This window comes from Zingiber officinale, chromosome 2B (genome assembly GCF_018446385.1).
Source record: "Zingiber officinale cultivar Zhangliang chromosome 2B, Zo_v1.1, whole genome shotgun sequence".
Lineage (NCBI taxonomy): Eukaryota > Viridiplantae > Streptophyta > Magnoliopsida > Zingiberales > Zingiberaceae > Zingiber > Zingiber officinale.
In genome coordinates, this window is record NC_055989.1 from 2,233,196 (window position 1) to 2,250,084 (window position 16,889).

The following is a 16,889-nucleotide window of genomic DNA, read 5'->3' on the forward strand; positions in this document are numbered from 1 at the left end:
ATGGTCAGTGCGTGAGGTTTTAATCTCATGATCCAATTGATTTTCAACTTCATTCAAATAACGTTTGAAGCAATCTAATGTTTCACATTTATAAGAAATCAAATACACATGATAGAAATATGTGAAATCATCAATAAATGTAATGAAATAAGAACCTCCATGTCTAGCCTTCATATTCATGGGGCCACAAATATCTGAATTAATTAATTACAATGGTGATGTAATTTTAATAGTCTTACCAAATGATTTCCTAGTTACTTTTCCAATAAGACAATACTTACATACATACAAGATAATCTTAGCATAGTGCCTAGCATGTCCTCTTTAGCTAATCTATTCATTTGTTCTTGTCCGATTTGTTCTAATCTAACTTGCCAAGCTTTATCATTAATATCAACATTACTAGTTAGAGCAATATTTAAAAAATAATAATTAATATCATAATTAATATCCGGTTCTATATCAAGAATCATGAAAATATTCGTTACATAATCATATCATATTAACACTGAATTAATACGTAGTTGCACACATCGACTATAAAAATTTCTACAATAACCCAAATAAAAAAGACTTGTAACAGAAACTAAATTTTATCGAATCTCAAGAGCATAAAAGATATCATGCAAAAATAAGGTATGTCCACCATGTAGGTTGAGTTTGGATGTACCAACCTCTTTAATTTTAATTTTTACATTATTTTTTATATATATTCATTTATTGTTAGATAATATCCAATAATAGTACTCTACAAATGTAGCTCAATCACAACCTATATAATTTAGTACTCCTGAATATATAACATAATACCCATAAATAAATAGAAGATAAATACTGTTTTTGTAAGACTTAAAGTACATTCCAAGCAACTGATCCATTTTAAAATACAAATTGTAAAATGAAAAAAAAAAATCGCTATTGGCGCCTACGGACGGGCCGCACGTCGCGTTGCATGCGGGTATTCGTAACTCGATTTCGAATCTCATTCCGATCGCTTTTTTTACACCTAAATAGATTCCCCATTCGACGATACCCACGTCTCGATAGTCAGGCAGGAGGACCCCACTTCCAGGTAGACCCAGATCCACCTATGATATGTCGAGTAACATAAATAGTATTTTTCTGTGTCGATCGTTTTGGGCCGAGGCGCACTTGACCATGGAAAGGAGTCGGCAAACCAACCACTTCGCCGTCGCGACTCGAGAGTAAAGGAGTGGGAGGTGAGCCGGCGAAGAGAGAGCGAAATCTGTGTTCATCGATCGGTGGTCAAATTCGGTAGTGAAGGTGATCTGTAACAGATTCACCAGCTGATCGTTCGTAGATGGATTGAGTGGATTCACCGACAAGCACTCTTCATCTTTCCGCCCTCGACGCAGATCTCTCTATCCGTGCTTGTTTCCATCGACCTGCGTGATAAGTATTCAGTGAAGTTTCATGTGTTTCTTGATTGTGCTTTAGGGTTTTGGGTTGAGGTTGACAGTGCCTTGTCTTTAACCGGTGAGTTTTATGTCCTTTTCCCCCAATAAATCAGGTTTCTTCAAATCTATTCGGGTGACTAACTGTCTCAATAAGTAGAATTTCATCCTGTTATTGTGAACAAGTATGATTTCCATCATATATGTTCACACTAGTGGTTGAAGACTTTTTTACGTCTTCTATTGTGACCTAACAAAATATGCACAATATTAGATTACCCTTTTTCAGATTTATCAAATGTTTTGTTCATTAAATGTTAGAAAGGATTACTTCGTATGCTTTCCCCCCTCTTGGATTATTAGTATGGTCGACTCTTTCAAGGCTGGAGCTATAGGTCAATACTCCAAAAGTTACTGATTGTAGTAGGATGATCACTTAACAGCTTATCCGAGGGAATGAACAAGCGTACTCAGGATTGACATTTTTGTACCAAAGATCACAATGTTATATACCAGTGAGATTTCCAGTAAATGGAGTTTTCTTGTTGTTATTGTTTTGCTATTTCTTCATAGAGAAAATGTTGTTTGTCATTTCCTGGTATTCTGTAAATTGAATTGTAGAATTAATCAAACTCTCTTTGTTTATTTCGTTACTTGCCCTCATGTATTTTTCTTATAACTATTTTGTCTGGATATTGTAGGCACTTGTGTAATTTGGCTGACTCAATGGCTGTTTATCATTCTTCATCAACTAACAATGATAGAGTTGGCGTGCTTGAGATTTGTCTCAAAGACATACTTATCGAGATTAAGCCAGTGGAGAGTCATAGAGTTGAACGGATTAATGCAATTCGTCAATTGGAAGAATGTCTTAGAGGTTTGCTAGTCTTTCGAGGTAATTTTTTATTTTTTTTATTTAAGTGTTTGTCTACTAGTTGTAAGACTGCTGAAAACTATTACTTTCATATTCTAAACTTAATGGGGCAGTATGTATGAATGTTCTACTGATCTCAATGATTTTCTTAGGTACTTGTAAGCTAATAGAATAACAGTTTTGTTCCTAGGAGTAAGAGATGTTTCTGTCATAAAAGCTTTACATACATATCATTTTCTCATTTAAGTAACAATAAAACATGGTTTAATTTACTTAGAGTAAACCTATGAATGACAATACTATTATATTTTCACTATAAGTAATAATTTATTTGATCAGTACAAACATGTTCACATTCTATTTAAAGATGTTCAAATTTTATGATCTTGGAAATTTGTAATTAATCATCTAACCTTAAAATAACTCTCTTGTTAGAAGATGATTCATCCCTTCAAAACCATTCACTTAATTTCAATTTTGAACTTGCTGATTTAACTGAATGGTGTTGGTTTGGCTATTAGCCACCACAAACAACACAGATGGCTCCCAATTTCTTTGTGTAGTTTTAATTAAAGTAAGACTTGTTTCAGTGCAAAACTATCTGGTCATTGCATAAAACAACGAACAATTCTATGATATATTGAGATTGTTGATTTGTTTGATACTCTTATACAATGTGGCCGTTGTCAAACCAAATAAATGTGTTACATTGACAATTTGTTTTGAACTTCGTTATCATCATTATCAAGCTGTGTTTCTCTCAATTCTTTAATATTCTCTCCATGAATCTTATTCTTCCATTGAATTTTATGCAAGGTCCTATTTTTGAATTAACCAAATCATTGCGATTATATAGACTAATATTTTTTTTAATCTCATTCTGCCCATTACTTCTTCCACTCTAATAGATTCTTATTCTTTCTAGTCATAAAATCTACTTGTAATGTCCATATCTACTTAGCCTCCTCTCTCTCATTTTATCATCTGTTAGCACCCTGCCTAATTACTTAAAATATTAGTTATTTTTTAATGCCTTTTTCAGTAACTCTACACATTCACTGCAGTATCTTCATCTTTTCCATATTGATTTCTTGTGTGTTGCTTTCTTGTAGCCTAAGTCTTTGATCATTTAAGTAGAGCAGATTTTAATGTAGTGTTATTTTATTGTTTTCCTAAATACCTGAGGAATATGATGATCACATAAGACTAATGATAGCTCTATCAATATTCTTATCTCGATGAATTATAGATGCAAGTTATCTAAAATTCAAGATTTCATTTTAATTCATCTTAATTATTTCATCACTTCTATTCTTGCTTTGAATTACATTTCATATAATTCGTTTTTTTTTGTAATTCTTAAAATTTCCATTTTTTAAAGTTTTTTTCTTCCAAAATTGAAGCTTCAAATTTAATGTGATTACACTTTCATCAATTAACACAATATGTACCAAGTATTTTTACTCAGTTAATTCATCTAGTACCATGAGTAAAAAGATATAAGGAGTTAGATATCTCGGTTTAATGTCACATGAAATCTTGCAGTGTCCAATTAACCAAATTATGTTTTGTCAAAGGAAACTATCTTCAATTGAATCAAAATATTGTTCTCACAATTTGCCCTCAATTCTTACCTAGTTATTGTGCAGGTGTTGTGGTGTCATTGAAGCCATTTGGATCCTTTGTCTCCAACCTTTACACCAAATGGGGTGACCTAGATGTATCAGTTCAGATTGATAACACCCCACCAAACAGTATAAGCAGAAATACAAAAAGATATTACCTCAAGAATATACTGCATGCTTTGCGAAGAACTGGTACACAATTTCTTTGTATACGCCTTTTTTACAATAATAAAGCTGGGAAAAGCACACCAAGGTGGACTTATTTAAATGATACTGATTTGAATTTTTACTGAAAATTTGGTCGCTATTAGTATATTACACACTCTAGTGATTTAAACTTTTACTGAAAATTGATGGCCGTAATAAATTATAGTCTGAGATGAAATGCCTTGAGCAGGTTTGATCCATCCTTACACCCTAAAATATCCAGTTATGGCCCTAGCCCTATGCTGGCAATGTTAATGAGAAATATTGTTTGTTGCCCTATCATTCTTAGCAACGTAATTGTAAAAGAAATTGTGATGGTACCTTGCATAGTTGATCCATGTGCATTAAATAGAGAAGATAACCCAGGAGCCAAGACAAGAATGATATGCTTAGATTATCACTAAACAATACTTACAATGTTCAAAGTCTTAGTTTTTGTATCAGGTTTAATCTTGAGCTTCTTGACTTGAGTTAATTTTGTGTTGGCGTTGACACATAGTTCGAGTTTGCATGTTTCAAATGTACTAAGTGATACGAGGGTGGACAAAAATGAGAGAACAAGAGGGCAATGGTCCGAGGGTTCCGAAGAAGATGTCTTAACTTGTGTCATGTCTCAGTGTGAGAACAAAGTTACCTACATGACACATCATTGTGATATGTGAATATGTATCCGTTTGAGTATGGGTTAAGATTAACTATTCAACAATATTTATCCATTTAAATCTGAGTCTCTTATTTTTTAAGTTCACTAGAAACTCTAACAAAGTTCCAAAAAACTAAAAAAATTCTAATAAAATAAGTTGTTGCCAAAAGAAATATTACAAAGCTTAACTTTATTCAAAATATTTGATTGGAAGGGTGCAAAGTGAATCAAAGAATACACTTCATGGAACATAGTATGGTAAATTGGTAATGATGGCCATGTGCAAGTACCTTGTTTTTTCTAAATGCTTATAGGAAGATCCAACTCCTTGTTGTATTTATCCTTTTTAGAAAAACTCTTCCTATCTTTTTATACAGCAATACAAAACATCACAATAGGAACGAATGGAATTCTTATAAATAAAATCACATGGACACAAAGTGCTTTTCAAAATTTGCTTTTGTATGTACCAACCACTCTGATTAACCAATTGGTTTTTTGTCGTCTCAATGAACATTCTTTTGGGAATTTCCCATCACAACGGTTGGTTTGTCATTGTGAGAAAGTCAATCATGGACAAATTTCATGAATTTAGGACACTAATCCTTTTTAAATTTGGAGGTATTATATATGATGTTTATATCATACTACTAAGTGAAAAGCATGATAAGCCAGATGCGCACAAAGAAATAATGTATACCTTAATAACTCTTATAATTTCAAGTAAAAACGAGAATATATATATATATATATATATATATATATATATATATATATATAGGTACACTTTCTAAAATTGTTGGGATTTTTTTTTTTTAATTTGAAAAGAAATATCAAAATTGGCCAAATACAAAATTTTTAAAACAGTATTGCTTGACATTTTCAACACCAGCAGTAAAATGTAAATGTGAGTGATTTCTATTTTGCTTTGTCTCAGGTCTTGCTCGGAATACCCAGTACATTCCAAATGCAAGAGTCCCTCTCCTTAAATACATTAGCAGGCACCATAATATTTCTTTTGATGTCTCCATTAACAACCATTTCGGTGTAATGAAGTCCAGCATTCTCAAATGGCTCTCTGAAATAGATGATCGTTTCCGTGACATGGTTTTAGTGGTCTGCTTTTGTTGCAAGAAACATCTTGTACTCTGTTTAGATTCCTTTTGGAATGTAATTTCGTTCCTTTTCTCAGACGAAAGAGTGGGCCAAAGCACAAAATATCAACGATGCAAAGTCTGGGACTTTAAATTCCTACTCACTTTGTCTGTTGGTTATCTTTCATTTTCAGGTAAAGCTGTGAATTTGTGATCCTTTTCTACCTCCTTCATGCAACATCAGCTATCAATTCCCTCCCCCAGAATCATTCTTTTAGTTTGGTCACAAGACTGCATATATATTGTTTTTCTTTTACGCTACCAGACGTGTGATCCACCAATTTTACCACCCCTGCGAGTGATCTGTGAAGGAAGCATTTCCAATCAAGGTCTTTTCTTTTTCTTTTTTGCTTACCTGCATATCTATAGTTATGATCTGGCCTTAGTTTATTACCTGGTTGCTCTCTCTGGAGGTATTTGATTACCCATGATGACATGATAGTTTTTGTGTATTCATTGCTGTTTATTGTTGCAGAATGGAGCAGCTTTTCTGAGAGGCATGTTGAGGATGTGTGTTCTGCAAATATACAGAGGTTCAGATCCAGGAGACGTGTTAACAAAAGCTCCCTTGCCCAACTTTTGGTGTCCTTTTTCGACAAGGTGCTGATTTTTCGATTCATTGCTAGTTACCATATTGCACAGAATATAGTCATTAGACTCCACAAGTTTCATTAAACAGAATAATTGGCTGCTGCATTGAGTGTTTGCTGGATTATTGCTTCTTATGGTCACTTGCTACTATTTCTTATTACATTAAGTTGCTTATATTTGAGAATTTGTATAAGCAAGCCATGATCGAAAGTCTTTCAGGGATTTCAATCAAAGATTTAAAATGTATGTGCAGTTGTCAGGTATTGGAAATTCAGCTTCAGAGTATAGCATCTCCACGTTTGAAGGACGATTGGAAAGCATCACCGGTGGATTGAGATCGCCCCTCATTGTAAGATTGCCTTGTTGAGGTTTCTACTGAAATCTCTTCAAATGGTAAATTGCCGTCTATAGTGAGTTGATGTCTGCTTAATTTATTTTTGTACAGATAGAGGATCCTTTCGAGCGATCTGAAAATGCTGCCAGAACTGTCCGCGTGCTAGAACTACATAAAATATCGAATGCCTTCCGCGATGCACATGACAAGCTCTCTTCTAGTTTGGTGCTTTCTGATCGTGACTCCTTGATTTTTCTTTTAACTCGTCCTATCCTGGCTTCTAGGCTTAGAGACCAGCAACCGGTGACAAATTACAATACCAGGAGCCAGCATTCCAATTTTGCTACAATTGGTGTCCTTGAGCGTCAGTTTGAGAACACGGTGAGGCTGGATAGGATGCATTCTCAGGCCTCCACTTCAGTTGCTAGCATCCGACCGACATATCGTAACTTCTAAGTGCGTATTTTTCTGTTTTTGGCTTGACTGTGACTGGCTTGTTAGTGTTGCTGCATTTGGTGTTAAATTATGTGATATCAAGATTGTAGAAATTGAGCCAGATTTAGCTAACATTGTATTTCTTAAGATGTTTGAACATAGTTCTTAACACTCTTGGTTGGTTGGTCTGTCGGTGCCAACCAGCTTGGTCTGGGCCTGGGTTCAGTGTTTCATGGAGGTTTCCGTACTAGGTTCACAAGTTCTGCGGTAATTTCATCGTCTTTTTCCAAGTCGGATTTGTCTTTAGACTCATGTTTGATTTGGTACTTTTTCCTAGACTCCTTTGTCTTGTTTGTATTTGCAACTAATACAATACCTTCGTTCAAGAGTGCATTAGTTTGTTCGTAAAATTCAAATTTAAAAAATAATTTATCTAACCTAATTAAAGAGAGTTTTTTAGAAACTTTGTAAATATCCACCATGGATGCTCACAAAATATTCCTTGGAAAAGCGTTAAGGGCAAACCTTATAATGTCTTGATTTTCCACCTTTTGATCAATTGTGAGGAGATTGTTGAGCAGGTCTTAAATTTGAGCGTGGAGTTGACTCGTCGATTTACCATCCTGTATTTTAATGTTGTATAGTTTGTTTGGAATTTGATTTCTTTTACTTACCTTAGTGTCAGAGGTGGCCTTGTGTAGCTCAATTAGCTTTTTCTATAACTCCTTGGCGTTGTTGAAGGGGCCGATCTGGTTTAACTCTTCTTTAATTAAGCCACTTTGGAGGGTCTAGGTTGCCTTTGAATCATTTTCAATCTTCTTATGGGTTGGTGCATCTTGAATGGTAGTTTCACCAATTCAGAGTGACCCCCACTCAAATATCAATTATAGAATCGAAAGTGCTAAGGGAGGATGAATAGCGCTCGTGGCTTTTTCACATTTTCGAAAAACACTCACGTAAAGAGTAAGTGCAGCGGGATAAAGAAAGAGAAGAAAAGACAATGCAAAGACGACAAAGTTTTACTTAGTTCAAAGTCTGTGTCGACTCTTACTTCAAGGCTCGCACTTGTTGAGTTCTTTTGATAGGCAATCACTACCAGTTTGAAAGAGTACAAACTATAGACGAACTACAATAATTTAAATGTACTGACAATCTACATATTTGAAGAATCGAGTTTTCAATCGTCCGAGCAACGTTTGAGCATCGTAAAAGCATGTTCTGAGCAGCGTGTAGGAGAGAAACTTCTTTCAATTGTTGTCTTGCAGCTGCTAGTCAAAGCCTCCTTTTATAGCTCCGTCCGAGCACCTAGACTGTGCTGACATGGCGAGTTCTTATCGAAACTTCATCCTTGAAGTTTATCCACGTCCGGATGCCTGAACCCCTCCGGATGCCTAGACCGCTAGCGTGGGTCGGCCAGTCGTCGTGCTCCAGCTTAGCATGTCGATGAGTTTTTGGCCGTCCAGGCTCCTGGAACAACTCCGGGTACTCGGACTGCCCGGGTACCTAGCCAGACACCCACCTGGGTTGCTGCTTCGCCGAAGCTTGCCCGGGCTCTTGGACCACCTTTTGGCCAACTCTTTCTTTCTGCAAAATAAGGTTAGTCTAAGCAATAATATATGAAGCATAATAAGTTTTGGGAGCCTTCGGACTATCCAATCCTGACTTTAAGTTTCGTTGAAACTCTAGGTCGGATCGATGACTACTATTCCCTCTTCAGGAAACGCGTCCTCACCTACTCCTCTCAGGAGAGATTATCTTTTGCCAGACTAGTCCTCCAGATCGTCTGGACTTTTGCTCAGCGTTCGAGACATCATGACTTCATGCTGGATGTCCGATCCTGGACCCGTCCGGTCTTTCACCTAGTTGTGGGGCTCCTAGGATTTTCACCTAACGTCCTCGACCATCCAACACTTTGCCTAGTCACTCAGACCAGGACTTCTTCGCCTAACCACAGCTAGGACTTTCCATCAACCTAGTATCCACTAGGATTTCTTTGCCTAATCTCAACTAGGACTTTCACCTTTCTTAAGATCACTTAGGACTTTCCTGCACACTTAGTTTTGTAGGACCGTTGCGGCCGGCTAGGAGGGGGTTGGTGGATAGTCCTGCAAAACCAAAAAACGAACAACCCTTCCTCGAACTCTTTAAGCTAACACTTGCATAAATAAAGAAAAGCAGTAAATTAAGAACATAAAGAATGAGGCACAAGTATTTACTTGGTTACAACCGATGTGGTTGTTAATCCAAGGAAGTTGAAACACTAAATACTCCTTCAGGCAGAGAAGCCTCTTACAACGTTAAAGTGCAGAAAACAAAAGCTTTAACTACAACTCTAAAGAACACAAAGGTTGGAATTATAAGTAATGAGTTCGTTAAAAAACTTCTGGACCAAGGCTATATTAGTTCCGGGTGCCTTGGGGAGGGATAAACTTTATCCCCCAACGTTCAGATCGAGTCAAAGATCGATCTTGGTCAAAAGTCTGGTCCGAGCGCCCGGAGCCATTCCAGGCGCCCCGGGATGTTCCGGGCGCCCGGAATGGTTCCGGGCGCCCGGAGAACCAAAGTCAATAGCGGTTGACTTTTCTCCGTCGGGACCTTTGCTCCGGTTCAGTCCGCCTCGGTCCGAGTCTTCAACTCCGGATCCGCTCGCTTGGGTGATCTCTGCCATCCGGAAAAGGGCTCACCCAAACCCAACTTCTGGTCTTTTCGAGCAGGCTTCCTTCCGTCTTCTCGTCCCTCGGAATCGTCGTGTGTTTCCTTCTCGTCCACCAGCGTACTCATCCGCAGTCTTCGTCCCTCGGTCGCAACCAGTGCCGACCTTCTCGCTAGCTGCGTCTCTTGCTCCCCGAGCAATCTTCCGCTCCGTCTTTCGTCCCTCGGAACCACCGCACGCTTCCTTCTCGTTCGCCGGTGTACTCTTCCGCAGCACCTCGTCCCTCGGACGTACCGCGTGCCGTCCTTCTCGCTAGCTGCGTCTTCCACTCGAGTACCTGTGCTCCTAAGATCCTGCACACTTAGACACAAGGTTAGAAACACACAAGACCTAACTTAACTTGTTGATCACACCAAAACAACCTTGGGGTTCCAACAAGTTTAACTTATTAAAACAACAAGAACCCTTAACTTTGAATCCTTTGTCATAATCAAAACTTAGGTTCGATCATTTGGTGCTTCCTGCACCAACAATCTCGATAGGTCAAGGGTGATCAGTTGTTGAGTAAAGGAAGTTTTGATAGGTTGAGATCAACCGAATACCAAAAAATACATGAATTCAGCTTTGAAAAGACTGCAATCAAAGTTAGCAAGTGGCAATCAATTGACAAACCCTAAACTTGGAATTGCAGGTTTACTGTTTGACCAATCGATTAATGAAATTGATTGGTGCAATTGATTGAAGGAATTGATTGGTAGTCTATTTCGGGTGGACAGAATGCTCCCGAATTGGCTAGGTCAATCGATTAGAGACAAGTAGTCAATTGGTGCAATCGATTGCACAAGTAAAAATAGTCGTTCTGTAGGTTTGAATGGTCAATTTAACATGACAATGGATTGATGAAGTCTAACAATCGATTGGTAGGTAGAAATCAACCTGAATGCAACCCTATAAAAGAGGGTTTCATGAAGATTTAAAAGGGCTAGATCTTGAGTGGTTAGAGGTGAAGTGTTGCTACATTTTCTACTATCAAGACGCTATCCAAAGCAATAAGCAAGTTTCCAAAGCAAAGATTTTATATGTAAAGTTTGTTTTACTTTCATTTGCTTTTGTATTTGTCTTTGTTGTTGTGTTCTTGTAAGAACAAGGTTGTAAGAGGTTTTACCACCTTTGAAAGGTATCCGAAATGGAGAAGTTCATAGTCGAGGGAGATCACTAGGAGTAGACCTTGGATTATTTACTTAAGAGACGGATACAAAGTAAATCCCTGAGTTGTGCATATAGCATTGATATTGATTCAAGTTTTAGCTACGCATTCAAACAACGATCATGAGATCAAGATGAGAAATGATTAGGGCTATTCACTCCACTCCCTCTTTTTAGCTTATACCCGTCCTAACAAAAAAAGGCACGGGGACACGTGGTGAATCTTTAATGATTCGATAATGAGTCTTTCTTTGATATATTTTGCCCAGGTGTCCAAGTATTTCTACCTTTTATTTACCTGGAGATGGTCGGTCTATCTCTACAGAAATTTTCCATCGGTCATTAGATAAATTCGGAAAGTACAGATGTGTCATGAGGACAACCCAACACCACAAATAGTTCGAGCATTGTATGTGTTTATTTGCACTGCATGGGAATCAAACCATTATTATTTGGAAAACTCCTCTTACCATCATACCAAGCCTCAGGGGGCATGAGCCGTTTTTGATAGGTCAATAGAGAAGGAGCCAAGCCATAAATCTATCCTACTGGGTTGTGGGACCAGGACAACCCAAGCCGAGATATCTTGCTTGGGCAATACTCGGTTGGTCGATTTGTAAAGTTGAGTTTGGCGATGGAAATTGAGGCCTAACCCGGTTGCATCCTCAATCACACCATCTCGACCAATGTAGAGTAGTGGAGCTTAAAGAGACAGAGGAGAAATGTCGGGTAGCGCACAACTAAAAAGTGGGGAGGACACAACTCGAGAATGAGGAGAACGTGCCTTGATAATCACAAGATAGATTTTTCCTCCCCTCCTCTTTTGTATATAAGGTTGAACCTTTTCACTAAGCCTTTGCTTTATTATTTTTCCTTAGAGATATCTGACTTAAACGTTGTTTTAGAGTTTAGTAGAGGTCCCCCTAAGACCTTTCTAACTCATTCTCTTTGGTGCATTCCCACGACCTAGCCATAGGGAAAAATAATATGTTATCGGATATTTTTGGAGATTTAGCTGAATTTAAAATTATACAGAATTTAAATTCAACTTACAATAGAGATGACCTGAACGGATAATCTCAGGTTGTCAGCAGGGGCTGATTTCTATTACATGCCAAAGAGCGGTAGATCGGACTCAGCCGTCGAGCGGGCAGATCTGCTGAACAGCAGGTCTGTGTTGCCGAGCCGAGCAATCGAGGGCACAGAGTTCGATCGGACAGAGCAGTCGTCCAACCAGAGAGACCGACCGAGCAGTAAGGTCGACCGGGTGAGCTGACCGACGCCTGCGAGAGTCGCAGTTTCCTTGAGACAGATTCGCCCCAACTCCGACTGTGCTTCAAGGCTTACTAGGGTCGTCTATTTCCCAGGGTACAATGGCTAACCGTGAATCTCACTAAGCACTGGTGGACACGGTGAACTGAGAGGTACCCCATTGCTATCACGGACACTTTGCCGAGAAGGAGTTGCATAACAGAGGAGGAAACACAGGTAGAGAGCTTTTATTGCTTTCTGTGTGTCTTCTACCTGTAATCGCAACCTCCTTATATAGGAGCTCAGATCAACGACAGCGTTAATGGTCGATTAAATACCATTACTGGCCAAGCAATGAAACGCCAACCGTTTCACTCATTATCACTCAACTGTTGCAAAATATTGGTTGTTCCACTTGGACAAATTTTACCCCGACCGGTCCAACATTCGACGCGGGCAGGTCGTGCCCGCACACGAGTCAACATGGTTCAGTGCAATCCGGGTCCTGGATTTGCACCCTCCCCCACTGCGCACCCACGCGTGAGAAAGAGGCTCTCCCCATGCATTTGTTCACATATTCAATGTATGTTAATCAATATAAACTAACCAACATGTCTTGAAGCTCCTAATGTGAGACTAAAATCTCATTCATAATAGAGTTTCTATCCTCTTCCACCTCTTCTGCATTCACATATATTCACCATGACTTCCTCCTCCGGCGACTACGATTGATAGGATCCGTAGCTAATCCAACTAGCAATTGATTCAAGAGCCGACCGACCCGAAAAGTGACAGACCACACAAGCAAACAAAGTCAACCTAGTGTCTCTGTCAACCAAACCACATATCTTACTTGAAACATACTATTAAGTGAAAAGCATTGTAAACTATATGGGTTGAAAAAGAAAATGAAAAAATGAATGATAATTCTCTTCAATTTAAATGAGTTTAGTTCGACATTGGAAGTTTTTCCATAACAGGACTATATATTGAATCATAAGTATAGATATTATGATCCTTAGAACAGGGTGATTAGACTTTCTAATGAATATGGAGTTTGAGACTCAAAATATAGCATGTTGTAGAGATTTTCCTCTCAATGGGTAACGAATCTAAAAATGTTGACTATTTAGATGGACCTCCACAAGTCTTTCCCAGTGGTAGGTGGAAAATTTTCATTAGGCTAGACTGGCAGATACCAAGATTAATTAGTTGGATGAGCCTCCATGTGCGTCAATGGAAAATTTTCGTTGGACTATACTAGTAACCACTAGGATTAGTCAGGCCAAAGGCTTGGAGGCCTAATGCCAACTAAAAAACGTAAGTATAGATATTATGAATTTATATGAATGAGAAACTCTTTGTCAAATATTTTGTCACTCAAATTATTTTATTGGCCTATCTCATAATTGAAACAAACATATTAATAACCGAATCAAAATGGACGTGTTTTAGGTCAGCTTGCAAAGCAAATAATGGGCTAAATAATGTCCATTCATTGGTTAATGACTTCCAAAGTTCCAAGCCTAAAAACAAGAGAGTCCTTTCTTGGGTAGTAGAAATCGAATAATCCAATTATCCATGAGTAAGCCACTCTTTCTCATTGTTTTTCTATCCTTTCTTCAGTTCTCCTGTTTATAGCATTCAGGTACTATTCAATTCATCTCAAACAACTAGTGTTTGGTTGCTAAAGTATGTATCCTAGAAAATAAACGTCCATCTAAGCCTCTAAGCACCGTCGGAGAAAAACAAATATGTTTTATAAAAAACTATGTAAAAAAAGGCTTTGATTGCACTCTGTATACATCCCTGCTCAGCCGCTTGGCCTCCTAACCAACCTTCTGTACTTATCAACTCGACTTTCCCGACCGGCAACATGACCTTCCATGCTAGATATCCATGAGTTCAGCAGCTCAACCTCATCTCGGCAAACCACTTAAATTTGAAAATTTAATAATTTTTCATTGTTCAACACTCACAAGCCTCCTCTGATTTTGTTATGACTATTCCAATCAATCATACGGAGAAACTAGAGAAGTTCAGTGACAATAGAAGATGTTTTTATATTTGATTACACTTGATTTGATTTTTGATAGAGGAAACTCTTAAGCTGATTGAGAATGAAATTGATGTCCAAACCAGGAGTGCTGTGAAACTATGGAACCATTCAAATTTGCTCATCTAAATGGAACCATGAGTGTTGTACAACATGAAGAGAACGACGAAGGAACTATATAAGTCTGCATTGGAAGATAGAGGATATGCCAGGTGTGGATTCCTTTGTTTTTTTCTCTCCATCCATGCTGCTGAAAGAAGAAGGATCAGAGACATTGGAGTCTCTACAAGAGAATAACTTCTAAGATCCTAGAGGGATTTGGTTTGTGAAACAAAAGAAGGATTGTTCACTATTTTGTAACCACTCTTACGATGACAAGCACGAAGGACAAAATCTGTCATCGTTGATTGTTGTAAGTGTTTACAGATATATAGTAATCGATTTGTATTTCATGCATTAGAAACTACATTGGTATCGGAGCGACTGGTGCTAACTTAAACAAAGTTGTTTTTACATGCTTCTATTTCAATTAAATAAAATTGGGCTTAGTTTGGAACATGTCTTGGGCTTGAAAAATAGCGGGCTTTTTTGGGCTTCATGTTTTTAATTAATGTAATGCATGTTAAAACTAATTGGGCTTGGGCTTGAAGAACTGGATTTGGACCTAAGGTCTAATTAGATTAATTCTTATGAGGACAATTGATCAAACTAGTGCTCGAACTCAGGTGGATCATGGAATTCACCGCAATGTGTTAGTACTCTAAGGTAGTTTTGATGTGATCAACCAAATCAGGTTAGGTCCTGTTGATTTTTAACCCTTGTGTTTAAGTGTGCAGGAACTTAGGAGCGAAAGATGCAGCTAGTGAGAAGGGCGATACGGGAGAGAGCCGACGAACTTAATGTGTTCGAGGGACGAGGTGTTGCGGAAGAGTACGCAGCGCACGAGAAAGAGGCGCGAGGCGTTTCTGAGAGACTAGAAGTCGGAGCAGAAGATTGCTCAAAGGCCGGAAGTTGGGTTCGAGTGAGTCATATTTCGGAAGGCCGAGATCACCCAAGTGGAACCGGAGCCAGAGCGGAAGACCCAGACCTAAGCTAGCCGAGTTGGAGCAAAAACTCAGACCAAACAAGTTAATAAGCTATTAATTTGGTTCGGGCTAAGAGCCAAAGGAAGTAGGCTTGAAGGCAAGAGGTCAAGGCTGCAAAGAAGAGTCAAGTGAGTCGTAAGGATGAGGGCTTGAGTGCTGAGAGAATGTAATTGAGGTACCAGTCGACTGGCCAATCAACTGGGAGTGAACAAAATGCTTCTGTTCGCTCGGCTAGTGTGGAGCAGTCGACTGGTACTTTCACTAGTCGATTGGTATCGAGCCATTGATATATAATGGTCGACATTCCGCATAGGGCAGTCGACTGACACTTTCACCAGTCACCTAGTAGGTTCCAATGTGTAACTTATATAATCAAGGCTTAAGAGCTTGGTTAAGATTAACGAAATAGAGGTGGTTAACCCCTATTAGTAGTCTACCTTGAATTGTGATTGTAGTACGGTGTATTGATCAAGGTTGTGCGAGGTTTACTTCACCGAGAAAGAGTTCGTGCTAGCCGGAGTTCCGAGGCTTGATCCATCGAAGGATCACAGAGATCGTTCACCTTATGGATAGTCGTAGAGTATGAGCAAGTTATCTCCGAATCATGTAAATTGACATATTAGCGATTTAATTTCTTTTCTTGTCTTTAATTTTCGTATTTATATCTATATTTTTAATATTTCACTATGTTAACGAATAAGTAGGAAAATAAGTTGGGGACGCGCCATCTATCAAACCTCATTCTAACTGATCACCCGATCCTCAACAATCCATGCCTAACTGCTCAGTCTCCCTACTTGTCCTCCTTACCCAACAGCTCGGTCTCTTACTCGCCAACACGGTCAACCTGTTTGGCCTCCCTACTTGACAGCTCACCCTCCCTACTAGCTGGAAATGTTCAGTAGATTGAAGATTGAACTTTAAGCGATGACAATATGAGATGTTTCAAAAAATTTAAAGAATTTAATGTCGGGATCGTTTTAAGCCGACATGATTTTCTCACTGTATTTAAGTCAAATAGAGTAATTTTGCTAATAAAATAAAATAAAATATTTGTATAAATAGCTCAATTTCTTCCAACTTATGACATGGTGGAGTAAGATATGATAATTATGATACCTTGCATACATTAATTAACTTGAAAAACATACCTATATTTTAAATTGATTTGAAACACGTGATGACTTATGTTGAGACAAAATTAACAACATCATCCTTTGAGCACATGCCCATGTTTTTTTTTTTTATCAAAATGTACACCATTCATATAATAAGCATATAGATGTAAGTATAACGATTATATTACATAGATAGAGATTTCATAGTCGCTTCTTATTGTTTTACCTCCATGGATCGTAAT

General features: G+C 38.2%; 1 protein-coding gene across 1 annotated transcript; it reads left to right on the top strand.

Moving 5' to 3' along the window:
* The first annotated feature begins 1,130 nt into the window (after positions 1-1,130).
* Positions 1,131-7,568, top strand: LOC122045044 (protein HESO1-like). The gene is made up of 8 exons (XM_042605093.1): positions 1,131-2,310; positions 3,939-4,106; positions 5,702-5,880; positions 5,957-6,052; positions 6,184-6,247; positions 6,394-6,518; positions 6,763-6,858; positions 6,955-7,568. Exons 1-8 carry the CDS (start codon positions 2,142-2,144, stop codon positions 7,297-7,299), a joined length of 1,242 nt encoding a protein of 413 aa, XP_042461027.1. The 5' UTR covers positions 1,131-2,141; the 3' UTR covers positions 7,300-7,568.
* Positions 7,569-16,889: the final 9,321 nt, after the last annotated feature.

What these genes read in the sequence shown, in the direction of transcription:
- LOC122045044 (XM_042605093.1), top strand. Translation starts at nt 2,142, where the DNA reads ATGGCTGTTTATCATTCTTCATCAACTAACAATGATAGAGTTGGCGTG. An exon ending in AGGTTTGCTAGTCTTTCGAG is followed by an intron (nt 2,311 to 3,938) that starts GTAATTTTTTAT and finishes GTTATTGTGCAG; the next exon opens with GTGTTGTGGTGTCATTGAAG. An exon ending in TGGTGTCCTTTTTCGACAAG is followed by an intron (nt 6,519 to 6,762) that starts GTGCTGATTTTT and finishes ATGTATGTGCAG; the next exon opens with TTGTCAGGTATTGGAAATTC.